At 42.0% G+C, this 27,401-nt stretch overlaps 1 protein-coding gene across 2 annotated transcripts in view; it reads left to right on the top strand.

Annotated features, from left to right (window-relative positions):
• The first annotated feature begins 1,718 nt into the window (after positions 1–1,718).
• Positions 1,719–27,401, top strand: part of si:dkey-33c9.6 (breakpoint cluster region protein) — a 31,931-nt gene continuing 6,248 nt past the window's right edge. Inside the window, exons 1-16 of one of the 2 annotated variants that reach the window (XM_036146405.1) lie at positions 1,719–1,987; positions 2,139–2,233; positions 4,630–4,734; positions 10,222–10,452; positions 13,844–13,951; positions 14,028–14,079; positions 14,169–14,221; positions 14,884–15,021; positions 15,178–15,299; positions 15,446–15,602; positions 15,683–15,802; positions 15,905–15,980; positions 20,294–20,389; positions 20,541–20,612; positions 21,793–21,890; positions 22,202–22,300. In XM_036146405.1, the coding sequence (XP_036002298.1) occupies positions 1,936–1,987; positions 2,139–2,233; positions 4,630–4,734; positions 10,222–10,452; positions 13,844–13,951; positions 14,028–14,079; positions 14,169–14,221; positions 14,884–15,021; positions 15,178–15,299; positions 15,446–15,602; positions 15,683–15,802; positions 15,905–15,980; positions 20,294–20,389; positions 20,541–20,612; positions 21,793–21,890; positions 22,202–22,300 (1,674 nt within the window). In that variant the 5' untranslated portion in view covers positions 1,719–1,935. Of the gene's footprint in view, positions 1,988–2,135; positions 2,234–4,629; positions 4,735–10,221; positions 10,453–13,843; positions 13,952–14,027; positions 14,080–14,168; positions 14,222–14,883; positions 15,022–15,177; positions 15,300–15,445; positions 15,603–15,682; positions 15,803–15,904; positions 15,981–20,293; positions 20,390–20,540; positions 20,613–21,792; positions 21,891–22,201; positions 22,301–27,401 lie in introns of both variants that reach the window. The other variant, XM_036146404.1, reaches the window with a different exon arrangement.

The following is a 27,401-nucleotide window of genomic DNA, read 5'->3' as shown; positions in this document are numbered from 1 at the left end:
ACGTCCATTGCTAAATCTGACAGGAAAGCTGTGGGTTCACCTTAAAGACGTGTTGCAGCAGAAAAACAGCTTTGTCATATAGACAGGTGGAGGTTAGCTAACTTTGTTGCTAGCATATCCAGCTGGTTTTCATTGACCTTATTAAGGAGACATGAGAAACACAGCACCCTCTCCCTTGGCCATAAATGCATAGCTGTAAATATGCCGGTCCGTTAATGAACATCAGCAGGATAATGTTATGGTTTTCTGCAGGTGAGGTCCAAGGTAATATAGCTCTGCCCCTTAGGCTAAATTTCAACAAACCCATAACTTTCAAAGCAGTCATTCATTGTTAATTTAAACAACTACTTTTCTAACCTCCTGTAGCAACTGGCTGTGCTACACACTGAACGTAAGCCTGTATGTAAACAAGTGACTAAAGACTCAGTTTTAGATTTTATTTCTGTTCTTTGTCACAACGCTACCTAGAACCAAAACCATTTTTGAGCATCACTGCACAATGTTTTTTTTTTTTTTTTTTGCTGCTGCTGCTGTTTGTTTAAAGTCCAATAGTTTAATTGCTGGATCCTTTAGCCACCGAACTAAGAAATCTAACCATTATAGATTATGTGTGAAGGTGGAACCTAAACAAACTCCAAAGGAAAGATCTCATATAACAGACTTGTAGATTTGCTCCAGCTAACTTGATATACCATTGAAAAGTGTTGAGGTAATGACTTTTGTTATGTCATTACTGGTCCGGATGTCTGTGTAATATTGAAATTATAACTTAGTCAGACTGCCTTTGTTATCTGCAAACAGTTCCTCTTTAGAAATGTGCAAGTAAGTCGTTTTTCATGGAGCTGCTGTTTGAAATCACATTAGATTGGTAAGCACAAGTGACGAGGCTATTTTTTTAAAATAATTTCTTTGAAAGGCACCTCTCTAATACTAACGTTTAAAAACCTATTTAAAAAATCTCTGACAACTGCCGTCTTTTCACTGGCTGTTTAACCCTGTGTCTCTGTGCAGATGACAAAACCTTTCAACAAAAAAAAGTGAAAAGGCCCCCCTACGGCGGGGGTTGCCGTTTCTCTAGGAACATATTTGATCAACAGTGAAGCTCAATAAAGCACTGAACAGTTAATATTTATCCTTTTGCTGTGAAGACCAAAGGTCCAAACAGAGAGAACAGGAACCAAGGAATAAATATGCTGCTCTTCATATCTGGAACTGTTAGCGACCTGAAAACTAAGAAAACCATTTTCCTAAATTCTCCAAGAACACTTGTAGGACCAAAGGTCTCTCTGTAGATAGTTTAACTGATTATCATTAATGTCAAATAGGTTGATTGTTTTACATATACTTATTGCTTTAGTGTTGTAGTACTTGAGTACTTATTAGTCTATTTACTAAGTATTTTCTATCTAAAAGCTGTTTGGTTGCGTTTGGTTGACATGGCGATCTTCAGTGGTACACTCAGCTGTGCTACTCTAGAGGGCAGCGTTGATTTAGAAAAGGGAACCACAGATATATTAAGACACTGGTGCAAAAGCAAACTCCAAGCCCTGCTCCCTTTACATTCATAAAAAAAAACTACATGCTTTCCTCAGAATTCACACGCGGCTTTCATGCGCACTGTGCAGCTAACCTCCTCTCTGCAAGCTTTCACGATATTTGTCCATGTTTTTGCCATCCCTGATGCTGATCAGCCTGAAGAGAACTGCTTTACAGGAAGTGCCGAGCAACTGTGAGGACTGGATCAATCAGCAGGTGCCACTTCTCATCAACTTTTAACAGACTTTCCACACAGACAGGAAGCGGCCGGGCTTTCCTCTTACGTTCATCCTAAACTGAAAGAGGAAGTTTTTTTCTCATCTCATCACATCTGAGTCCCTTTCGCGTCCCGCGTCTCCAGCCTTGTCTTGAGCTGCGCGCAGAGGGCTCCACACTGCCATGGACGTCTACCAAGAGGCACTGAGCTATCTGGAGTCCCACCATGTAGCAGGTGAGGAGGAAAGATTCAAACGATGCGCTTTTCCCAGCTTAGCTGTCATGTTTGATGGGGTCAATGAGAATGGGACTAAAACCCACATGTCATTTCACGCTGAGCTTCTTCCCTAATGCTGATGTTTGCACTCATCCTGCCTTGGCAGCAGGAGGAGACATCCTGGAAGATGTTTTCCACGAGGAGTCGGTGTCCTGCTTTCTCTCCCCTCTCAGCTCAGAGAGCATAGACTTCCCTGACACCCCGGTGAGTTCGACCGCTCCGCAAATGTTTCATGTCACTCAGTGGACACGCTTGGGTTTCTTGTTTTCTCTGGCGGGCCGTTAGTCTTTCAGTGGTTTAATTCCCATAATGCCAGCAGGAATACGAAGAGGGATTCAAGGCCAAGTAGAAAGCACAACATCCTTGCTTTTTGGAAACGCTCAGCACTAAATCTACAGACGGTGCTTTGCATGCACCAGAGAAACATAAGATCTTCCCTACATCTGCTCACTCACATTTTGCAACATGCCAACCAAGCTCTAGTTTATCCTATTTAGAACAAACTCAAAGTAAATGAAGGCCGAACGTAATGTCTATAAAAACTGTACCGTGAGGCTGCAGTGACCTTCTGATCAAAATTAGAAGGTCACTGCACTGATTGCAATTCCTCTTTGGATTACTACTTCCTTTTTCTTCCTTCCATGTTTTGTGTTGTTTTGGAGACAGCAGCTCTTCTCTTTAATATGTCAAGAAAAAACAAATAAAGACTCGTTGGCACTCCTCTTTAATTATGGGAACACCATCTTCCTCTCTGTACTTGGTGGAGAGGGGAACTTGGACCCTTGTCCATACTCGTCTGTTGCAGTTTCAGTTTTTATTAGCTTTATTGCTCTGACTGCAGATAGGGGCCAGCGTAGACCGGTTTTTCCAGCCTCATCAGGATCAGATAGTCTGCCTTACTTGAATGTAATGTTCTCTGGTCTTTCCCATGTTGAAGAGTGTCTAAGAGAAAATGGTCCTGAGTCGACTTATTTTTACATCCCAGGGAAACAGGAAGTCTGGATTAGATACCGTTATAAATAACTTTCTCGGCACCGATCGACTTAAAGCAAAAGCGAAAGCTGAAAAAATGCTTCATCCATCCATCCATCCATCCATCTGAAATAACACAAAGTTCAAATTTGAGCAAATAAACACAACGTTTACAATGAAATACTGAAATCTAATCTTGCCTAATATGATAAACCAGTGAACGGAGCGTGAATGAGGCTTAAATGGTCAGTAATCAGGGCAGCGTTTATTAATATGAGAAGGCAAACTGTTGGACTGTTCCTGGCCCCCTTTGATAAAACCTGATAAATCATCTTTTTTTTAAAATCTTATTCTACGAATCTCTAATAGAAACTCATTTGCTGACTTGAAGGAAGAGGGTGAAAATGTTCAGGCCACTAGTAATGAGCAACCATGTCAATAAGACAATAAAAAAGCAATAAAGATACCATTCTAAAGTAGAATTCACTCTGTCATGGGGTAGCTCAAGGCTCTGTCTTTGGGTCCATTGTCTTCTCATTACGCACAGTTTGTCCATTTTTCAAAGAGCTCAGCGCCTCCTTTCACTGATTGGCTGATGATCTCTGCCTGTGCAAGTCAACAGCTTCAGTTCCACTGTAAGAAAGATGTAAACGCATGGATATAAATAGGCATCACAAACCTAGACTGTTAGTCTGACGGCGCAGTTTTTGACAACGTTTTTGCAAACTGAGGAACTTAAAGTTGATCTAAAGCAGGTGAAAGGTTGAACTAAGTGAGATCATGAATGAAAAGGGATGTAAACATATTGTGCTGGACATTTACATTCACATAAATATGGCTTTGAAAATAATTAATTTTGGTCCTTTAAAGTGACCTGTTCTACTTCCGGTGTGAAATGACTAAACAACAACAACAATAATTCTATCAACTCTCCAAGTTTTCTTTCCTTGGAGGTGCCGGCTTGGGTCAAACAAGTGAAAATTTTAAATTTAGAAGGGTGTTGCATGAGATCCCAAATACACATCATAACAGGTTTGGAATGAATAGCAAAGGTCAATACTTTGCCAGGTTTGATAATGACTAATAGACAGGAAACCAAAAACTTTATGCAAGCTCCAGCAATTCTACATCCAGAATGGTGTGCATCCAAAATTATGTCAGAAGCCAGCAGGTAGCTGCAAAAACTTTTTTTTGCTTCTTGCTAAGGGGCATTTAACCAAATATTAGTGCAGGTTGTCAATTAGATAATGCATGTATAATTTTGAGTAAACTATAGAAGATCCTTGATAAAATCCCGCTTGTGCACCTAATCCTGGTTTTCAATTTCATTGAAGTGTGATATATTATCATTTCATTATAATCATTATAAACCCCTAATTAATTTGATCTTCATTCCTGCGATGTGCGCATGTGAACTTCTGACTGGAGCTATAAATAAGATGTTGAATTTGCTTATTCAAATTGATTTGTAGTGGGGCGATTTACCTGAGAGTTCTGGAACAGTGCCTCCTGTTAGTTTCTCACACTTCACCAGTAGCAGCACAGTTTGTCGATCAGCCACACCGGTTCTGCAGCTCACTGTGACAGCCGGAGCCGCTTTACTGACTGATTTCATGTTTCACTCCCAGACGCCATGCACCCGCGAGGAAATGCTGGAGAAGAGGCTGGTGGTCCTGAGGGGCATCCTGGAAAGCGAGGAGGTTTATCTCAGGGAGCTGGACGCCCTGCTAACGGTAACGTTAACATGCGCAGGAAAAAAACCTAATGATTTTCTTAGATGTTTTTCATGCACCCTGTTTTCTACAAGCTATTTTTATTCAGCATCAAAATTGACTCCTGCATGCTAAAGTTGGTACACGCAGGCTGGTTAAGCACAGCTTGAAACACCCATAAGCTCCCTTGTTGCTGCTTAACTTCCCTTTTGTCGGTCAGCTTCTCCCACCCTTATGAAAAAGTAACTTTCTGAGCCAGCGTTCCCCTTCATTTGTGGTTTAATTTCTAAATTCATATGTTCTCCTGAAAAAGAATCTTTCATTTCACGTTTGAATTATGCTGTGTCTAAAACTGCATTTTTATGCCTTTTCTTATTGAGCAACACTCGGCCAGATCTCACTTATTAGACGTGACTGCTTCCCTCTTTGTGGATCGTTCAACCATTGTATATAAGGTTCCCCTTTTTGCTTAAAACTGAAGCAGTTCTCAGCTACTGAGACTTTGGCGTGGTCTAAAAATAAAACTTAGGTCATTCTGGAAACATTCAACTCGTGCTCAAAACCAAACGTTCTGGTTCTCGAATTGCCGTCCTAAATTAAAGTAAAACCACGTAAATTCACTTGCCTAATTAAACTTTTATGCAGAAGGAGCATAATAGGTTATGTGACATAAATTACTGCCTATTATTCAAAGTTATGCATTATGCTTTAGCAAGACACGCATGTGGTGAATGTTACAGAAAATTACGGGAACGCTGACACGTACTTATGCAGATAAAAGTGAATAAAAGCGTTTGAATTCTGCCCCATTTTACTCTGAAACCCATGAATAAAATCCTGTGTAAAAAAGTTGCCATTGGAGGTCACCTAATTTAAAACATATATATATATATATATATATATATATATATATATATATATATGTCCTTGCAGAGCTTCTTACCCCCCTTGGCTTTTTACACTCTTACACTCCGATCTGTAATTTAAATATTTTTAAAGCTTATGTTATTTGTTGGATCTGCACAAAATTGTCTAAGTTGGTGAAGTGAAATCAGAAAAATATACAAAAGACTTATTATTAAAAAAAAACCTCAAAATTGCCATATAGATACGCAATGAAGTTTCTCTGTGTTAGTTAACTTCAAATGTTATATAATTAAGGAAATTAAGTCAGTCTGTATGTAAAATGTTCCCATGATCTGTCAATATAAATTCACCTTTCCTGAAAGGCTCCAGAGGCTGCAGGCAGCACTAAGAAGGAGGCATCACACCATGAAGACCAAGGAGGTCACTAGACAAGTCAGGGACAAAGTTGTTGAGAAGTACAAGTCAGGGTGGGTTTATAAGAAAACATCCAAATCTTTGATCCAGCACCATAAGATCCATCGTCCCACAGCAGACCTGCCAAGACAGCGCCGCCCACTAGAACTCACAGAGTGGTGCAGGAGGGCATTGATCAGAGCAGCAACACAGAGACCCAAGGTAACCCTGACGGAGCTGCAGAGCTCCACAGCAGAGACCGGAGGATCTGTTAGGACCACAATAATCTGTATACTCCAGAGAGTTTGGCTTTAGGGAAGACAGACAAGAAAGAAAAGCCATTAGTGTTAAAGAGGGTACATTCTGAGCTTGCCAAAAGGCACATGGGCAACTCCCCAAATGTCTGGAGGAGGGTGTTCTGCTGAGATTAAAATTTAACTTGTTGGCCACAGAGAAAAAACAAAAACAAATGTCTGTTGTGCAATTACACATGTTTTTAAGTTATTTAATGTTTATAAAATAACTCTCGGTCTGTTAGATATTGTCTGGTGAATATCAGCCCAAACAGACATTGAAAGACGGGAAACTCTGCACACACATAGAATAAATCAGTGACAACTTCTCTACAAAGTCAAGAAATTAGAAATAAAATGAACATCCAGAGAACTGCCATGTTGCGGGTTAGGTTGTGGTAGGAAAAAAACGTAGAGAGACCAAGGCAGGGAGCGGTTTGATGAAAAAAATCTAAAAAAAAACAACCTACAAATCACTTGGGAATTCAGGAGCAAAACCAAAACATAAACCTGGAGTCACAGTAGAAAGCAATGAGGCAAGGTGGCACAACGCAATGGTGAGGGGGGGGGGGGGGGGGGGGGCATTGACGCAGCAGTAGAAACCAGCAGGGAGTGGAGAAAAGAGAGGAGCTTGAGGAGAGGAACAGGAACAAAGGCAGGGGAAGATTGGTAAATTGGACACAGGTGTGGAGAAAGAGCTGAGAGACAAACTGAGGAGAGGGCAACAAGAAAAGCAATCAGAATGTAACTAAATAAATAAATACATACAAAAACCCAGAACTGAGCAACCCATGGCAAGAACATCACTACAGAATGCTGTTTATCTGAATCAACCCTATATTTCAATCATCAGATCCTCTCTACTAAGCTAGTGAAGCTTAACTAAAACTACTAAACAAAATTAAGATTAAAGAAACTAAGGAACTATGTACACACGCCATGTCTGTGTTCAACCCATTCACAATGCAAATCTGAATTAGGCAAAACATTATTTGAGGAAATAACATGGTACGGAATGATTTGCTAAATAATAACCAATACCATTTAGGACACTTGATCTTTAATCAATGTCATTATTTCTCCAGAAATAATTCAGATTTGAGGGAGTCTGCTCCTGTTTATAGCATTTCTTATAGTTATCAGAGTGCAGTTTCACATTTATATTTCTCCTGGCGCAAACCCTAATTACACCATGCCCACAGTGAAGCATGGTGGTGGCAGCATCATGCCGTCAGGATGCTTTTCAGCAGCAGGGACTGGAGAACTGGCCTGAGTCGAGGGAAAGATGGAGGGTGCTACATACAGGGATATACAGGGATAGAGACTAGGATGGAGGTTCACCTTCCAGCAAGACGATGACTTGAAACATGCTAAAGCAACACTCGGATGGTTTAGACTTAGACAACTTTATTTGTCATTTTCTATGTACAGAGTGCATACAGAACAAAATTCTGTTGCATACAGCTTGTAAATTACAGTATAAAGTGCAGCAGTGATTAAAAAGTAAACAATAGAAATGTAAGCAACGCAAGAGGAAACATTTAAATGTTTGGCCTAGTCAAAGTCCAAAGAATCAATAGTTAGACTTAAGGATCGCTCTTCCAAGTGAAAATCATCCCACATGAAGGAGCTGGAGCAGTTTAGCCTTGAGGAACGAGGAGAAATCCCAGTGGCAAGCTATGGCGAGTTCATAGAGATTGATCCAAAGCCACTTGAAGCTGGAATTGCTGCAAAAGGTGCATCTAGAAAGTACTGACTTTGAGGGGGTGAACAAGGGGGCTTATTCACGGTGGAGTTTTCTGTTATTTTGTCCTGCTTGTTGTTTGCTTCAAAAATTTTTTTTTTTTTTTTTTTTATTTGTCCTTTATTTAACCAGGTAATACCCATTGAGATTAAAAATCTCTTTTGCAAGGGAGACCTGGCCAAGATAGGCATCAAAATTACATCACGTCATTACATACGGACAAAGACACACACATGAAAGCCAAATATGCACTTACAATGAAATCTCAATTAAAACATTGACATGTGAGGGAGTCCAACTCAAAGCATCTCATTCTCAGCTTAAAAATACTCAAAGGAACCAATTTACTAAGTTTCAAAATAATTTTGCAGCAAATTCCATGTAAAGGGAGCAGAGTAAGCAAAGGCCTTTTTAACCAGCTGAGTACTAAAACGTGGGACAGAAATCAAGACAACACCCTAAGAACGGAGAGAGTAATGACCCGTACTAATAAAATAAAAACATAAAATAAGAGCTGTAGGCATGCTCTGTAAATTAAATGATGTACACTCTCAAACAGTCCATTATGATTCCAGGTTGTGAGGCCAGAAAACATGAAAAAAGGCCAAGGGGTTGAAATACTTTTGCAAGGCAATGTAGTCCACCATACAAGTCAGAGATTAGACGTTAGAGAGGCTCACAGCCAGGTTTAATAATGGTACGGTTTAGGTTAAAGCTTGTTGATTTTCCCCATATACTTTCTGTCCCGTCAGACTGAGTTTGAGCTACTATGCGATGAAAGGAGGGCAAATATTCCCGTCTCTAGATGTCAGAGGTGGTAGAGACATGCACCAGAGGACTTGAAGCCATCATGGCAGCAAAAGCTACTTGTTTTAAGCGTTTACCCTGGGAGGCTGAATGCAGAGTCAAATGATGTCAAGCAGTTCATTACTTTCCGTCAATTTCATATTTATGCACAATATTGTGTGTTGGCCTGTGTCAGGATTTTCTAATGAAACGGTGTCAGTGCTTTTGCAAGGCACCCTAACTTTGAACAATGGGTTTGCCATCTGAAGCAGCCATAAGAAACAACCCCCCACCCCCACCCCCAAATGGTGGACAATGCATGGAGGGCAGCGGCTTTAGGATTGGGAACATCTCCCAGGTGACTCCAGGACTGAGCTCAGACTACCAGCCGCTTGCATGCGACTCTGTTTGTTCCCATGCAAATCTCATAACCACAGGTGGGCGTGGGATCGCAGACACAGCAGTAAATAATAATAATAAAAAAATTCTTCTCCCAGATGACAACACTTCCTCTCTACCGCAGAACTGGACCGATATGTCGACCCAACGCCTTGAAGAAGCTCCTTGGCCGACTCGCCCGTGTCGGCGGTCGGCCATGTCTTGCCAGCTGAAAAAAAAAAAAAAAAAAAAAAGAAAGCATGACCTCAGCTGGGATGCTGCCACCGCCATACGTCACTTTGCTTTTAGGGTGACGCACGGCGTTAGTTTTCGGTCGCACGGGTTTTTTGCATAAAGGCTAAAACCCGTGTTTGGTCTCATGCAACGAGAGCAAAGGCCAACTCCGAGGCATTCGACAGCTGCACAAGCCCAAGCAAATCCTCTGCTGTGAATCATGCACACTGCTAATGAGGAACCCCCCCTCCCCCCAACACACACACACACCATAAACACAGAGCTGGACACCAGCACTGTGTTTCCTGTTTTAGAAAGGAAACGATGGCGCAATAACGAGTGCACCGTGCGTTTGTGGCCAATTTCTCTTTTCTTCTTTTCTCTGCTATTAACGGCAGCAGCTCCCGTTTCCCCATTCTCTTTAGGTGTGACCCATCGAATATAAAATTTACTGCATGGGAAATAAAGCGAAATACAGGATGCTGTTGGTTTGTCTCAGCAGGTCGCACGCAATGGGTGTGTGGCATTGCTGTTATCTCTGTGAGCATGCAGCATTATTCATACGGTTACAGAGACAGTTTCACGCTTTGGCAAAGTAGTCTAAGTGTGATCTGGGCTCATGTTTCTCAGTGTGTTCACACATACAACGACTCTCGTTTGGCCTCGCCCATAGGTCTCCTTTTTTTTTTTTTTATTTAGTTTTGATCTTTTTCACACCAGCCTGTTGTTTTCACCAGCAGCTAACCCCTTAGCACTGTTAGAATAACTCAACTTTTCCTGCTTTTGTCGTTATTGCAATACCTTCCTCTGCAGCCCATGAAGGCGCTGCGGGCCTCGGCGGGGACGTCCCAGCCGGTGCTGTCCAGTCAGCAGGTGCAGACTGTTTTCTACCAGGTCCCGGAGCTCAGAGATGTCCACCAGAGCTTCTTCTCGGGCCTGAAGGCCCGTTTAGGTGCTCACGGCCAAGCAGAGATAAGCCCTGCTCAGGAAACGGTGATGTGCGGCAACTCTGAGCTGGAGGTGGGAGACCTGTTTCTAAAAATGGTGAGTTTTCTTATGATGCGCTGCAGATTTTTGTGGTTTACGCCCACAGCCATGATGTGTTATCTGTATGAACACAGCCATGATGTGTTTCCCTTCTGTGAAATGCACCAACACTGATATTTTTGGCCGCTATTCAATTCAAATTTTTTTTCAGATTAAATTTTATTTATATAGCGCCAATTCATGAAATATGTCATCTCAAGGCACTTTACAAAGTCAAATTCAATCATAATATACAGATTAGGTCAAAAATGTCCTATATAAGGGAACCAGTTGTTTTCATCAAAGTCCCGACAAGCAGCATTCACTCCTAAGGAAGCGTAGAGCCACAGGGAGAGTCATCCGCATCGTCCATGGCTTTGCAGCAATCCCTCATACTGAGCAAGCATGAAGCGACAGTGGGAAGAAAAACTCCCCATTAACGGGAAGGAAAACCTCCAGCAGAACCAGGCTCAGTATGAACGGTCATCTGCCTCGACCGACTGGGGTTACAGAAGACAGAGCAGAGACACAACAATAGAGACAAACAAGCACAGAAGCACACATTGATCCAGTAATCTGTTCTACAATAGATGGTAATAGTTCCCCCATTTCGTCACTGAAATGGGGGAACAGATAAGCAGTGGTGTCCTTGACGAGTGTAGGAGGTTGGTTTGGTTAAGAGGTGGACTGGGATTATCAAAATCCCCAAATATATAGACATGTTTTAGCATTTGTCAATGTTACTTTTCAACTCTTGCCACATGTTCTCATTTGTACTTATGGCTGCCCTTTGACTGGGCCACTCTGAGGCCTGTAATTGCTCCTCTGGCCTTAGGTTTGGGGTCGTTGTTCTGCTGGACGGAGGAAAGTCCCAAGTCTCTCTTTTAGTCTCTAACAGGTTTTCTTCCAGCCTTGTTTTTTTTTTTTTAGCTCTACCCATTTTTACACAAACTCTGCCAAGCTTCCCTGTCACTGCTGAAACAAAGCATACTCTCAGCAGGATGCTGCCACCGTGTTTCATAGAGGATATTATATTCAGAGTTCACAATTATTGTTAATTTGTATTGATCTCAAAAGATTCCAGTAAAACCAATCAAGGTTTGTGGTTTTAATGGGGCAAAAACTACTTTTGCAAGGAACTACAGCCTCTACAGATGCTAGATCAACTACAGATACAGCAACAGTAAACCATGGTTCTCTTCACATCTGAAGGAACTGCGTAGGACCAGGGCAGAGGCTTGGTCCAATGTATGTAAGTAGGCTCTTTTATTGTCAGGAGACCACATGACCAACTGGCTATATGGTTTATTTCTATAGTGCCAGTTCAAAACACGTGTCATCCAATCTGTTATCAAATCATACATACAGATTGGTCAAAAAGTTTTCTATCTAATGAAACTCAGCAGATTGCATAGAGCTGTTGACTTGCAGCATTCACTCCTCCTGGAGTAAAAAAAAAAAAAATTGGTGTTATTTCTGACCAGGATATCATTTAAATCCCATATTAAACAGGTTTCCAGAGTTTCCTTTTTTCACCTCCGGAATATCGCCAAAATTAGAAACATTCTGTCCAGGAGTGATGCTGAAAAACTGGCCCATGCATTTGTTACTTCAAGGCTGGACTATTGTAATTCTTTACTATCCACAAAATGCAGTTCAAAGTCTTCAGCTGATCCAAAATGCTGCAGCAAGAGTTCTCATTAAAATCAACAAGAGGGATCATATTTCTCCAATTTTAGCTTCCCTTCATTGGCTTCCTGTTAAATCAGGAATAGAATTTAAACTTCTCCTTCTCACATATAAAGCCCTTAATAATCAAGCTCCATCACATATCAGAGCTCTGATTACCCCGTATGTTCCTAACAGAGCACTTCGCTCTCAGACTGCAGGTCTGCTGGTGGTTCCTAGAGTCTCTAAAAGTAGAATGGGAGGCAGATCCTTTAGCTATCAGGCTCCTCTCCTGTAGAACCAACTCCCAGTTTTGGTCCGTGAGGCAGACACCCTGTCTACTTTTAAGATTAGGCTTAAAACTTTCCTTTTTGACAAAGCTTATTGTTAGAGTAGCTTAGGTTATCCTGAGCTATCTCTGTAGTTATGCTGCCATAGGCCATTGATAATGCAGACAACTGTGGCTCTACTCTCTTTCAGGAGGAGTGAATGCTGCTTGTCAAGACTTGTTTCAATCTACTGTGTTTTCTTAGATATTCAACTTTTTGACCAATCTGTATGATTTGATTGAATATGACTTTGTAAAGTGCCTTGATACGACATGTATCAGGAATTGCCGCTATATAAATAAAACTGAATTGAACTGGATAAGCATAGAGCCACAGTGGACATTCTGCATTGTCAATGGCTTTGCAGCAATCCCTCGTATAGAGCATGCATGAAGCGACAGTGGAAAGGAAAAGTCCCCTTTAACAGGAAGACAAAACCTCCAGCAGAACCAGGCTCAGTGTGAACGGTCATCTGCCTCGACCGACTGGGGGTTTGAGCCACAAAACACACAAGCACTGATCCAGCAGTACTTTCTACGTGAGAGAAAAGTAAAAGTGTAATGGCAGTTCAAGTTCCATTAGTGACTTCATCTAGGAAAGAAACACAGCTACGCAGATAAACTCTGAGTCAGCTTTCAGGTCTAGAGGATAAAAGAGAGCACAAACAGTCATCTGTAGTAAAAGCTCAGCCAATACCTCTGTCTAGGAGCGAGACAGGGCTGACCGCATTAAGGCAGGGCCAGGTGTATCATCTACAGAAGGAGAACACAAAGTTGTTGACAGCAGTAGGTCAGCCGATACCGCCCTCCAGGACGGTGTCACAGCTGAACAGAACGACGGCTTAGATGTAGCCACCATGAAGTGAAAAGCAGTCCCCAACAACACTCTGCGTCACATCCTGCTTGGAACCACCTGTTCTAGAGACCTGAGATGGTCTTCACATAAAGACAACTCTCTCCATCCAGGTTTTGTACAAATCTAGGGTCAGGAAATGGGTCGCTAAAATTTCCACAGACTTCTAACTTCCTGAACAAACCATTTAGACCAAACAATCTTCCCTCAGATTTTCTCTCTAATGAACACTTTACTGTCAGAGTGATCGGCTACTTTGGTGGAAATCAATACTATGCATACTATGCACTAATTCAATCTATTGTTGCTCTTTTGTTATACATACTCGCATAAAAAGTCTTTTTTTATTTGCCACTAAATTGTATATATTTATATTTGGGACAATGAGGGCAAAGTGGAACCAAAGCCTGGTTTAACAAGGTTTTAGTCTTAGTTCTGATGGTAAGGTAGAATCGTAATTGTTTGTGTACTGCATGTGACGTGAATGTTGTGCGTTGAAAGCAGCATTAGTTTGAAGTTTATGTTACGGGTCACATCCAACCACTTCCTGTCTTTCCCAGGTAAACCACCTTGGGCTATATGGAGGGTTCATCGAAAACTATGAGAAAGCTGTTGAAGTTGTCAGGAAGTGCACACAATCGAATTCTTGCTTCCGCACTCTTGCAGAGGTACATAATGTCTGTTATCTCTTGAGATCAGCAATGTCGTAAATGTCTGTGTCACTTTACCTGTTGCTTCTTCCAGAGCATGTACATTAACGGTGCTGACAAAGCTCGGACGACATACACTCTAGAAGGTACAAGGATACTTATTTTAATATCTATTTGATACGTCCTAGCCTGCCAGTGTCTAATGGATGTTTTTTTTTTTGTTTTTTTTTTACAGCCCTGCTCTATAAGCCATTGGATAGAGTAACCAAGACCACACTAGTGCTTCGTGTGAGAAAACCTTGGAATATTACATTAATCCTCCTTCATGGTTCCTACACGTTCTATGTAAAAGATCGCTTTGGACCCAAATTTCTAGAGCTCTCAGGCCTTTATGTCATTTAAAAAATGGTAACTAATAAAGTTCATCCCTAAGTGGGAAGGATTTAAGTATGGAAACTGGAAAAATAAAAAACTAGACGGAAGGAAGGAAAGAGACGAGAGGAAGGAAAGAAGGACAGATGAGAGGGAGGAAGGAAGGGAGGAAAGAGACGAGAGGGAGAAAGGCAGGAAGGCAGGAAGGAAGGACAGACGCGAAGGAAGAAGGAAGGAAACAGACAAGAGGGAGGAAGGAAGGAAGGAAGGACAGACAAAAGGGAAGGAAGGAACTCTTAAAGAACAACTTAAAGAAGGAAATAGAAAGGGTCAAAGTAGGACACAATGAAGGAAAAAGGACTGAAATAAGAGAGGAAGGACGCAAGCATAGATCTTTAAAGTTTTTGCATTCTCAGTTTTTCTTTTTACGTCATTGTTTTGGTAAAGGGATCAAATCTTCTTATCTAGACTTTTCCAGACCGTGTAGGAACCATCCACCTTAGGGTTCCAAACTGGAACAAAAAGTCTGCTATGTTCTGCTGTGTTATTGACTTGGGAACCTCTGGGCGGTCTTGCAGGATCTCCTGAAGACGACGCCGGTCGAGCACAAAGATCACGCAGCCTTACAGGAAGCTCTGAGATTGTCTCAAAGCTTCTTGTCCGGAGTCAATGAGAGTTCACAGAGCAAACGGGAGGTCACGCTCACCCACGGCATGGTGAGTCCTCATCATCTCAGGTCCACTCAGCCCAACTGCGGATGGATCAGACACGATACGCAACCGTGGCTGCTGCACTCCTGACAGCAGACAGGTTAGCATGTGTGGAAGGAAAACGCTCCTCAGATTTCAGTGCCTCTGCCTTTGCTCCACCAGAGGCGGCAGCTGATGCGTGACGGCTTCGTGGTGGATGTAAGCGAAGGTGTCCCCAGCCTGCGTCACCTCTTCCTCTACACCGACCTCCTGCTGTGCACCAGATTCAAACATGCAGCCAGAGGGTGAGCTTCAGCACTAGAAAGCACGTTGCTTTGCGGGAAATGTGGTCAACACACTGTCTAGGTGTCATTCCATGCCGCTACGGGAACGCATTATGATTGTAAAACCGTAAAATGGAGTGGAGACGCTTTTGTTGTTTTTCTTCCAGGAAGCAAGACCAGTACAGGTTCAGCTGGTACCTGCCTCTGGCTGGACTCAGACTCCGCTGGGTCACAGATCATGAACGACCTCCTGATACGACAGTTCGCCTGCACACGCTGAGAACCAAGATGTTCCTCTTACGGCAGCAGCTGCAGCAAAATGCGGTGCGTGTTACAGAAACTGAGAAGAACAGCCGTTTCTAAATGAAACAGATAGTTAAACATCAGCATCTCTGTGCATAAAGAAAAGCACCAGGGGCCTGACCTGGACGGCTCGTAGCAGGAAGAAGCTGGAACAGATGGAGCTGCTGCTTCTCACACACTCCCCCGTAAACAGACTGGACCTGCATAGCCCCAGTGGCAAGGTACAGAAAGAAAGATACATTTGTTAATGTTTTCCATACATTTGCAGTGCCGAGGCATGACAAATGCAACTTATAGAATAATCTGTTTGTCTGTCACCTCAGAGTCACACGTTATCCTTCTCGTCTCTGTACGAACTTGAAGAATGGAGAGACACCATCCACAAACTCACCACAGAAAGTGAGTTCACAGCTGTGTTACCCTAAAAACATAAGTATAATCACTCTGATGTTTGAGTTTCAGATCAATTAACAGACATATTTAGAAAGTCAGGTCATTAAAAGGTATCAGCATCAACAGTCCCTGTGCAAAAGTCTTTTCAAATTTCTTTTATGTTAAAACCATAAAAAAGTATTTTCTTTTAGGATTTTAAGTGATATACCAATGTGAAGAAAATGTTTGCAAGATTTTTAAAACAAAAATTCTTAAAAATGTGGCACTAATCAGTATTTACGTCCCTTTAGTCTGATATCCCTTTTAGAGCAGGGTGGGGTTATAAAACAGCAGACCTCTCAACCTTTACAGGAAGTTAAGAAGGAGATTATGTAAATTTTTGATGGGGGTAGCTCGGTTTCACTGTCATGGCAACTGGACGCAAGCAGAGCGGATCCAGTCAACTTCGTCTCATTTTTATCCGACTAGTCATGAAAGTAGAGATGTTTTACTTTTGTTAAAAGTGAAAGAGGAGTGTTAACGCTTTATTGTTCAGTTAGTGGGTTATAGCAGAAAAAAACAACTGTTCTCCCGTGATTGTTTCAACATACTGAGACTGCCTAATATGAGGAGAATCACATCTGTTTAAACAGCATTCACAACATTTACACTCAATATTGCACCGTCTAAACAAGTAAACAGCTCTGTGGTCGTTTCCAGATTTCTGACGAAAACACTATTTGCTTTGATCGTCTGCTGCCACCAAAACTCCACCTTCCTGAGTCCATTCCAGCTGTCTGCTTTATGCTTGTAAAATATATTTTGTTTCTAGATAGACCCTGCATGAATGGATCAAATGAAACAGTCCCCAAATGCACAAATATAATCACTAAATAAAGTAATAAAGCAGTTTTAAGTTCTTGCCAGTATTATTACTGGGTTTTTTATTTTATTTTATTAAAAAATACTTTACTGCACTCTACTTTACTCTGGGCTTAATAAAACTCTAGCGGCCTGACTACTGCTGGTTCAAAATGCTGCAGCTCTTCTTTTGTTTTACCAGTGATTCATTGGCTACTGGTTCAAATTCATATTGATTTTAGTTTTAATTACTTTATTTTTTTTTTTAATATCTTCACTTTCTTGCTTTCCAGTATCTGTCAGACCTGCTTCATATGCATGCTCCCTCTCGTTTGCTAAGGTCTCCAGAAAAGTTTTTATTAATCATCCGAAAAACAAAGAGTGCAAAGAGGTAACCGCACCTTCTCTGTCGTTGCGCAAAACTCTGGACTGAAGTAGCTTTACATATCAGGCAGGCCATTTCACTTTCAGGGTTTAATGTTCTCTTAAAACACAGTTTGAGATGTTAGCTTCTGAAGTTTTTATTGTTTGATTTTGTGGATCTGTATTTCATTTTAGATTTTGCTGACTTTAACTTTTTATTCTATTGTGAATTACTAGTTTTTAGATTGTATGAATAATGTTCAGTTGAGAATATTACCTTTTAAAAAGGGGAAACGTGGTTGTTTTGCAAACAGAAGTTCTTCAAAAACGGCTCACCACCATAACACAATCTTTTTTTCCTGACTTTAATAAGTAAATATTGTAATCCGACATTTTCCCCTCAGCTGCAACACTTGAAGTACACAGGGGTTCACGCTGTGTCTTTACGCATGATCCAGCTGCTGATGTTTTCCCTCTTTTCAGCTCCATGCATTCTAGACTGTTACAGTTTAAAACAATTACCATCACCTTTCACAGTGACAGGTTTGTCATCTCAGTCTCTGCGCTGACCAGACTCCTCTATTGCGCAAGGCAACACGTAATTACGCAACCCGAAGGCTGAGTTTGAAGTTGTTCTCCGACCACGTTTTGTTTGTGGTCAGAGCGGACGGAATGATTACCTTCTGCTTCGCTTTTAGCCCACTAATAGTCATAATGTCATAATCATAGGAAATATAGCACTTTTTATGCATTGCAACCCCAGATTCGACGAGAATAGGCGCAGAATTTCAAGCCCACTGCTGACAGTAGAAAAAAACACTTTTTGTTTTATAATGTCTGGTACCAGCATAATTTATACCTGTTTGAGGCGGTGCAGATGGCCGCATTTTTCCCCCAGTGGTGCGTTGTGCGCGAGGGATAAACAGTGAAACACTTGCATAAATAAAGAGTGTAAAGGGCTCCTTTAGAGGTAAGAGGAGGAATGAAGGCTCTGAGCTGAAGGCTCTGAGCTGAAGCCCCCAATGTTACAAGTTCCTTAAAATGCCCCTTAAAGGTGCACACCTAAATTACATATAACGTAATTATGCCCTCCTGAATTCAAGCGCAAGGCGATGCAGCAGCCCACAGAAGCACCTCTGGTTCTGTATCATTAAACAAAATAGCATGAAACACAACTACTAACTCTTCTATTGATTTTAACTGGGACATTTTGCTACGGGCGGAAGGACATTAAACATAGTGGTTCACGTTTTGTAAGGCTGGCTGCTGATAAAAGGCCCTGGCTCTCAGGGAAGGGAGGGGAGAGGCGGGTTAGAGCGTTGAGGCACCGAAACTCTGCACATGTAGTACAAAAAAAGCAGAATTAATTAAAACAAAACTAATAAACAGACTAAATGGCGTTTTAGACTGCATCTGGTTAGATGTTGTTTTGTGATCCAACGTGCAGCCATGACTGGTTCTGAATGAAGGCTTTACCTGGCAGCCGTTCTCCCCCCTTGCCGCCCTGCGTACGCAGTACCGGACCGGCCACTTGTTAAGACCAAAATTATTTCTAACTCTGATCGCACTTCCTGCTGCTCTGTTGACATGAACTGCAGCATGATTTGCTGATTACCACAAGCTGTGACAGAAGCTGAAACAGCTCTGCAGAAGGCCATCATCCACAGCCCATATGGCATAAGCCTTATGCCATAAGGCTTTGTTATTTTTATGCGTGAGTAATGCGATGTGTGGCATGTGTGCATGTGAAGTCAGGGAAATGCGTGTGTCACACGGTCATTGCATGAGTGTTGAGAGCTCTGTACAGTATCTCAAGCTGGACAGAACACTGATCAGTCCATCATCTGAAAATGGAGAGTGTATAGCACAACTGCAAAACTACCAGGACATGGGCGTCCACCTGAAATGACATACCAAGATAGAAGAGGAATAACCAGAGAACAAGCCAAGGGACCCAGATGCTAGACGAACCGCCAGAGATCTGTAGCCCGGGTGGGCGAATGTGTCTACCGGAAAACCTGTCCTCACCATACCTCAAGCCAAGTAGGGAAAACTTTGAGGGCACCTCACCTTGAACACACCACTCCCACAATGGTGATGGCAGCATGATCAAGCTGGTCATAGTTGATGGGAAGATGGATGGAGCTAGATACTGTTGACCCTGGAAGAAAAAGATGTTAAAAGAAACCCTGCATAAGACTAGAGACCGGGGTGGATGCTCAGCTTGCTGCGGAGCAACACAGCCAGAGCTACAATGGAGGGATTTAAATCAAAGCATATTCATTTGCTTCTGTTTAACCTTTAGTTGGAGTGGCGACAGGTCCAGGGTGTACGCCACCTTTCACATAATGACCACTTTAACTAGGTGCTAGGAGCTGGTTATGATATGGTAAATGGCTTGTACTTGTATAGCGCTTTAACTAGTCTTGACGACCTCCAAAGCGCTTCACACTACAGTTCAGTCATTCACCCATTCACACACACACACTCACACCCTGACGGTGGTGAGCCATGCCATAATCCGCGATGCTGTGGCTTCTCCAGCCCTATTTGCACTCATTAGAAATTAGGTTACGTGGTGTGAGGTAGGTAAATTCTCTAACATCTATATTAGATGACATGATAACATGTTGGACATGATGTCAATGAAGTGTATGCATCCCATGCAAAGGCTGAATTTGATTTAAGACCACTTATATAAAAAAAACCTCATATACCTGCACGGAATTGAATTATTTAGCCGCATACAGTCAGAAGGAAAGGGTTAGTTGATATCGAGTTGTTCATATGGAAACTTTACCTCAGTTACATTTCCACATGTGATTTATCCAAAGAGTAGGAACTTTTCAGGATTCTTACTTTGTTCTCAATACAAATAAAAGTGTCGTATTAATAAAGACAGATAAAGAATAAAGACAGACCATGTAGGAAACTTTGAACACAACGGACTGATGAAACCCTGACAAGAGTTTCCTGTGATGAATCATTAGAGTCCAACCTTCTGCGGTGGACTCAGACATCAACATACCGGTTTTCTCTCTTGTAAGACTTTTTTGCTGTGATAATCTCCCCTGTAAGCTGATCAGAACCTTTCTCTGCCATGTGTTGTTTGTTAGACATTGAAACCATCCCTCCGGACCTGCTCACTCTCACCAGTGCCTGTGTGAAACTCAGAATGACCCAGCAGCCACATCTTCACAGCTCTGGCGCCGGTACAACCCCCCCCCCCCCCCCCCCCCCCCCTCCCTCCTCCTCCACCACCACCACAGGAACACATCCTGTGCCTAAAACAAGATATCCTCACAGCTTTCTTCTCTTCATGCTATCCAGCATCATTTCCTGCCCTCTGTCTCTCACCCGCAGAAGACGAGAAGTCCTTGTGTGGGACAGTTGCTGTGGCGATCCATTCAGCTTCTGGCCTGCAGGAAGCAGCGTGTACGTATCTTATACATGTGCACGTTTAAAGGGCTATTACAGGTGCAGAAATCTGCAGGTTCACACACACTCAACGTGGCTCTGAACACCACACACAGGAAGTGCTGTTTTTTACCGATACATTTTATCTCCTTGCTTTCCGAGGTGAAGTGAAACTTAAAAAAAAACCATGATCTAGCTACACAGATATCAATGTATTGTGGATTTTCTCAGCAGAAAATGATATATTCAGGCTCAAATATATACTTACACCCCCACTTACATATTTGAATAAATGTTCCCCTGCAGGTTGCAGAGGGACCACGTCCTTTTTGTTACCCCCCATGTCATCCGGGAGATGTTCTGGCTGGATATTTGACCACCTTTCTTGAGAGAATTGGTAAAACTTGGCTAATTTGGTTTGTTATCTGACATCGAAGCAAGCTTTCAAGCATAGTTCAAAAACGTTTGGTAGGTTTTTGGGTTCAACCCATCCCAGAAACGTAACGTTGGCCTAAATGTTTCCATTCTAGGACCAGCAGTAAGGTGTGTTTGGCATCATTGGCTTGTTATACCAAGCATCTAGCATGAAGATGACAAATTTGGAGGCTATCTTTTTTATTAACCCACCTTGCTTGTGCCCACGCACAGCGTGATGCCGCCGCCACCTGCGAATGAAGTTGTTAGGTTTGAAAGCCTCGGTTTTACTTCTTCAAACATTCTTCTTGTCACTGAGGCGAAATCCATCAGTCTTCTTGTCCTGTGACCATGAAGCGTTTCTCCTGAAGGCATTTGGTTTGTTCATGTGGGCAGCTGTGGATTTCAGCTGGGCTCAAAGGAACAAGATATAATCACTGTAGACACTGAGAAGTGGTGCTTCTGGTTTGTGATATTTAACTAAATATAAATGGGGGTGTATGAATACATTTGAGCCTGTTTTTCTTATTTTGACCGTGTGTGGATACAAAAAAAATGATCTATTCAAACTTGTACAGCCAGTTCTTATTGCAATTCATTGAAGTTGTATTCAAGTAAATTTTTAAAAACTCAAAATTCCTTTAATAGCCATGCTAATGGTGCCTATGTAAACTTTTTATCCTAAAGAGATTTTAAGCAAGAAGTTTATGACTGAGCCAATCCTCTCAAAGCCAAGGAGAAAAAGTTGTTAGATCCTTCGTGGCTCAGACTGTTTCTCTTCCAGGTGTTTATGTGTGCGTGGAGGTCGACGGTTATGAGTTTTACGATAAACAAGCCCAGACACACACCTCCGTCTGCAGCCTCAACCCACACTGGGACCAGGTATGTATACAGGTCAAGTCTAAACCTCAGACAAATGCAACCACAGAATAAAACCGCTTTAAACAGGTCAGGCAGAGGGCTTTGTCCGCTCAGTCCAGGTACTGACTGGATTCTTCAAATCCAGACAGCGTCTCACTAAATGTCCGGCTTTAAATCTGAGGATTAAGATGGTCTGCACTCTTGTCTGAGAACTTAAACTTCTACAGCTGCAATACAGATGCACAGTAAATCCAGCCGATAGTCGTGGCTGAAGCTCTTAGAATAGTGAGAAAGTGGGTCTCTGGTAACCGCCTTTCTTTTGTTTCTAACAGGAGCTGTCCTTCCAGGTGGATGGTGCGCAGAAGATGATGGTGCTCTGTGTGAGTCAGTCAGATGGACAGGATACAGTCCTAGGGAAAACTACTGTACAGGTACAAGAGAGCAACCCACAATCTCCAGCTGTTGCAACTGAGAATAGCTCAAGTGCCTTGCAAAAGCATTAGTCCCCCCCCCCTCTCTAACTTTAGCAGTGACATTTTTCAAAGCATGTCCTTTTATTAGATAATGTGAAAGATCCCTTTATAGTCCCACAGAGAGGAAAGTTGTCTCTGCATCTAATCCCTTAGGGAGCGTTGTGCTTCCTCACTGAGTGGCGCATAAGGAGCAATCTGTGGTCAAGGGTGTTGCTCAGGGACCCCCCAGTGACAGACTGAGTTTTAAACCAATGACCTTTTATGGCCTCTCTAAAATGCAAACAACCGGCTCCCTAACCGCTAGGCTAGCACTTGCGGTAATTACTACAGTTTAGCTCAGACATTTGTTCACAGGTCAGGTGAGAAAACAAAGAGTGTGTCTAAGCTTAAGTTCAACCAAACTTGGCTTATCAATGCATATTTCAACAACATCCCATATATATATATATATATATATATATATATATATATATATATATATATATATATATATATATATATTAGGGCTGGGCAACGATTAAAATATTTAATCGCGATTAATCGCCCTGATTAATCGCGATTAATCGCGATTAATCGCATTGTATTTACAAACTCCAAGAATGAATTCAAAAGTAGTGTAAAGAGCACTTTTATTTTAATGTTCTGCTGCCATATGAACAAAAGTGTTGTAACATTTGTACCACTTATTTTATACTGGATATTTTCAACCCATCTATTGAATTTAGTGCACTAGTTGATCTTTTCTTCATAAGAGAACAAGCACTGCAGCCAAAATATGGCCTTTTTTGACCTGCTGTATATTAGCCAGTCCCTAAGCTTGATGTATCATGAAACTGTTGACCTTTTGGGTTTTGTGGTTTTTATTTTATTATTACAATTTAATAATAATAATAATAATAATAATAATAATAATAATATGTTCAGTGTTTTTTCGCTAATCCACCTCTTATTTATTTCAATCCTTATGTAATTTTGTCTGTGTTGTATGCACCTGCCTGTTGCTTTAATCCTATAAATTTCCCCGTCGTGGGATAAAAAAAGGATTAACTAATGTTATCTTATCTTAAATAACACTTTTTAATATATGTACTGGGTTCTTTCAAGGTCTTAATTACATGTTATGTGTGGGCTCCAGTAACATCCATCCATCCATCCATCCATCCACTGATCTACCTGGATGTTCCCTGGAGGACTGAAACGCCTCAGTCAGAGACGTCTGTGGGTCTGTCGGGGCAATGAGAGAAGTTTCGTCTCCTCTCTCCGTTTCTGGGGCTCGACGTTTTCATGTTTTTTCACGTGCTTAGATAAATTTGTTGTGTTTCCACTTAAATGAACCGGCTTTTTACAAAACATACAGCTTGATTTCATTTACGGTATTAAAATAAAGCCGAACGGTGCTACTTCCTCTGTTCATGTTTTTTCGCTGCTGCGTTCTCTCTCAGCTGTTTGTGTATTAAGTTTGTGTGAGAGCTGAGTGCGCGGGCCAGGCTGAGCCTGCGTGCTGATTGGCTGGCGCCGCTGAGCCATGTACGAGAGGGGAGGGGGAGCGAGAGAGTGCTGCCGTGAGACAGCGCGCTGCAGTCAGCGCGCGTGCTGACTGACACTGACTGAAAGCATGATGTGAGCAACATGCGTTAATGCGCGATAAAATAAATATCGCCGTTAATAGTCTAATGAATTAACGCGAAATTAACGCGTTAACTTGCCCAGCCCTAATATATATATATATATACTGTGCTTTGAGGTGAAATTGTTACAAAAATAAGATTCAAACCATGCCTTCCAATATGTCCCCATTCTACAAATTATGTTTTTTAAACCACAACCAAATTCAAAGCATCAGTGTAACCATTAGCGGCTCAACACATAGTCTTTGTATATGTCCGGCGGCCTAATGAGTCAATCGCTTGTGGTTTTAAATGTCTCTGGAGAAGAGCGGTGTGCTCCACCAGCACTCCCTACTGCATCCACATCCAGGTTTCTGACCGCGTCATCCTCAAGTTGGTCATGCTCCAGTCACACCTGGATGTTTCCTTGATGTCCTTCTCAGATGTGTCTCTCTACTGCTGGCCAGTTGTCGTCACTATGTCATAAAGTTGTGTTTCGGTACGAGTTTAGCTGACCAGCGCCAGACGGCACACACGTTTTGTTTCCATTTGGACTGAACCGCCAGGTTGTAGCTCTGCTGGTCTCTTTGTCTCTCTGTAGTAATACTTGCACTGTCGTTGTTGCAGATGCTGAAGAGTAGAATATGCATTTCCAGGAACTGCTGGTTGCAAAATGGGATACTAGATCTTGACTGAGTGCCCCTGAAGACCCTGCACATAATTGTTGCTGTGTCATTGTGTGTTTCTCAGGGTCAGTAGTGCAAGAAAGGGATCAGAGTCTGTCTGCTTGGGTTTGTTTAATGTGGACAGCCTTGTTTGTGAATGTCCTTTAGCGCTTGTAAAGTGTCACCCTTTTGTGTCTCTGGCATTAGCTGTTCAAGAGTTCCTGTGATTATGGCCTCAGTGGGTTGACTTAGCATAGACTGCTTAGTCATCTGAAATGTCACTTTTTGCTTGCTTTTGTGGCCTATCAGCTTGTGAGAGGGTGTCTGCAGTTTGTAGTTCCTTACCTTGTGTGTAGATGACGTTCAGGTCATAGCAATGTAGCAGGAGAAGCATCCTCTGTAGTCTCGACAGGGCTGGTCCTAACGGCTTTCTGAGAATAGTCTCTAGATATTTGAGTGTACATCAGCCTTTACTGCATAGACATTGATGAAATCTTCTGATTGGAAACACAATAACCAAGACCTCCTTTTCTATCTGGTCAAACGTTTTCTCAGTGTTCGCAAATGCTCTGGATGCATAACTAATCAGATGTCCTTCTTGCATGAGGGCTGTTGTATGCTTCAGTTTGTTGACAGCGTCCTCATGTTCATGCAGCCACTGCCACATGCTGTCCTTTCTGAAATCAACATTCAGTGAGTGTGGAGTATAATTTAAATGGTAGCTTTGTGTTTTCAGAGCAACAGAACTGGAGCAGGAGAGCAAGAGCTGTGTCTACAGCCACCATGTAGTCACAAGTTTATTCTCTTACACGTCTGGCCTTTCTCTTCAGGGCTTTAAACACAGACTGCGGCATAACATTAGCTTCTGTCTCCATGTCAAGCTTAAACTTGACGGACATGTATCCAGCATGTATTGTCCCATGCCAGGCGTTTTCCTATTCAGTGCTAGTTCTCTGGATGTCCACGGTTCCTGTGAAAAGCGTGTCAATTTCTGCGCTCAAGTAATGCACAGTTTGAGTGGCCTTTTACCTGACTCACAGATCTTTGCAACATTAAGCTCTATATGCTGGGCACTGCTTTGGTTGGAGGGACTTCCTGCATGTGTCTTCCTGATATCTTCTTGTGGTTTCCTACATGTGTTCTGTGGCTGCTTTTTTTTACTGCTTGTACCATGGGTGTTCATTGTCTGATATTTGGGCTTTGGTTGTCTCAGCTGCTCAATAAGTACCAAACACTTTCTCTAATGTGAGATTTGGGTCTTTATTTAGGAGTTCATGCTAAACACAACTTTCTCACGTAGCGTGTCATTTTCTGTTGCGCCAATATCGCAGTTTTGACTTCTCCGTTTCAGCTTGGTTACGTGTTTCTCAGCTGTGACTGAATTTGCCAAAGATGTACCGAGAACTTATGTCTTTCAAAGATAAGGTTTTTCTTTGGCCGGCAATACAACCGTTTTCTCTCCATCAACCTCCTCGATTCAGAGTGTGTTGTACATTTGCACATCTCTCGCTAGTGCATGCAGTAGGATGGCTACCTGCATTTTTTGTCTTTTATGTCAGCACCACTTGCCGTCATGTAGATCTGAAAGCGCTGTTCCCATTGTCTTCAGTTTTCACTGAGATTGCTCGTTAGAGCGAGTAGGGATAGGACTCTGAAATGCTCCATCTCTCCTCCGTGTCGGGGGACGGCGGCTTGCTCACTCGTAGCTACCTTTTGCGGTTTGCCAAAGGTTTGGTGCCTAACAACTCTGGCAAAACGACAAACTGGACCAACGTCTGACTCTGACACCATGTAATAATTGTTGGTTTGCTTGACTGCACCTTCACAACATTTTGTTTATTAATAATACACCATATAACTCCGCCTGATAGACCGTGACCCTATAAACTGTATTAGTACGCAGCACTATATACTACAGTAGAGATCCACAGCTCAGGTGGACGAATCTCTTAACAGAGCAACCATTAGTTGTCTAATCTACAAGTCTGACATTAATGGAAAAGTGTCAAGAAGAAAGTTGAAGGAATTGTTGAAGGAAAGACATGAGAAGTCTTATCTGATGTTTACCACAAAACATCTGAGGTAGTTGTCCCTAATCCTGGTCCTCACAGCCCATGTCAGACATGCTTTACAGATGACTATACTCCTGCCCGCCTAATATAAACAGATTGATAATTAACAGGTTTCAAAACATGCAGGAACCTTGAGGACAAGGGTTGGGGTCTACTATTGTAGACGGCACAGTAAAGATGTGAAAGACTCTGGTAAGCTGAAAAGCAAAATTAAACCTTTCGGCTTACGTTCAGAAGCACGTTGTGGATAGTGCTTATCAACCAAGAATAAAGTACCAGCATGGTGAAACAACAATATTTTCTCAGGGTGGCTAAAAACAAGTGCATGTCACACAGAGATTTGTATTTGTCAAAAAAAGGAAGAAAACCACGTTTCATGTCTAGTTAATAATGATGGCCTACTTTGTGTTTGTCCATCACAATAAAATAGCTACATAGGAGACGTTGACATAGGTTTGTGGTTCTAACCTGACAACATGTGGAAAGGTTCACAGGGTTAGAATATTATTGAAATCTTCATGTATTTCAGTGGCTCAATTCACTAAGTGAAACACATTATATAGATGAACACAGACTGATTATGTTTTAGATCCTTCTTTTCTGTTAATTATGATATTTCCCCCCCCATTCAGCTAATACAGACACAGCATTTAAGATTAGATAATTGCATGAGACTCATAAAAAGGCAACATTTTTCATACAGAAATGTGGGCTT

The sequence above is a fragment of the Fundulus heteroclitus genome, chromosome 14 (assembly GCF_011125445.2).
Source record: "Fundulus heteroclitus isolate FHET01 chromosome 14, MU-UCD_Fhet_4.1, whole genome shotgun sequence".
In the NCBI taxonomy this organism is placed as follows: Eukaryota; Metazoa; Chordata; class Actinopteri; order Cyprinodontiformes; family Fundulidae; genus Fundulus; species Fundulus heteroclitus.
Note: the sequence above shows the minus strand (reverse complement) of the source record. Positions and strands in the feature narration are given on the sequence as shown.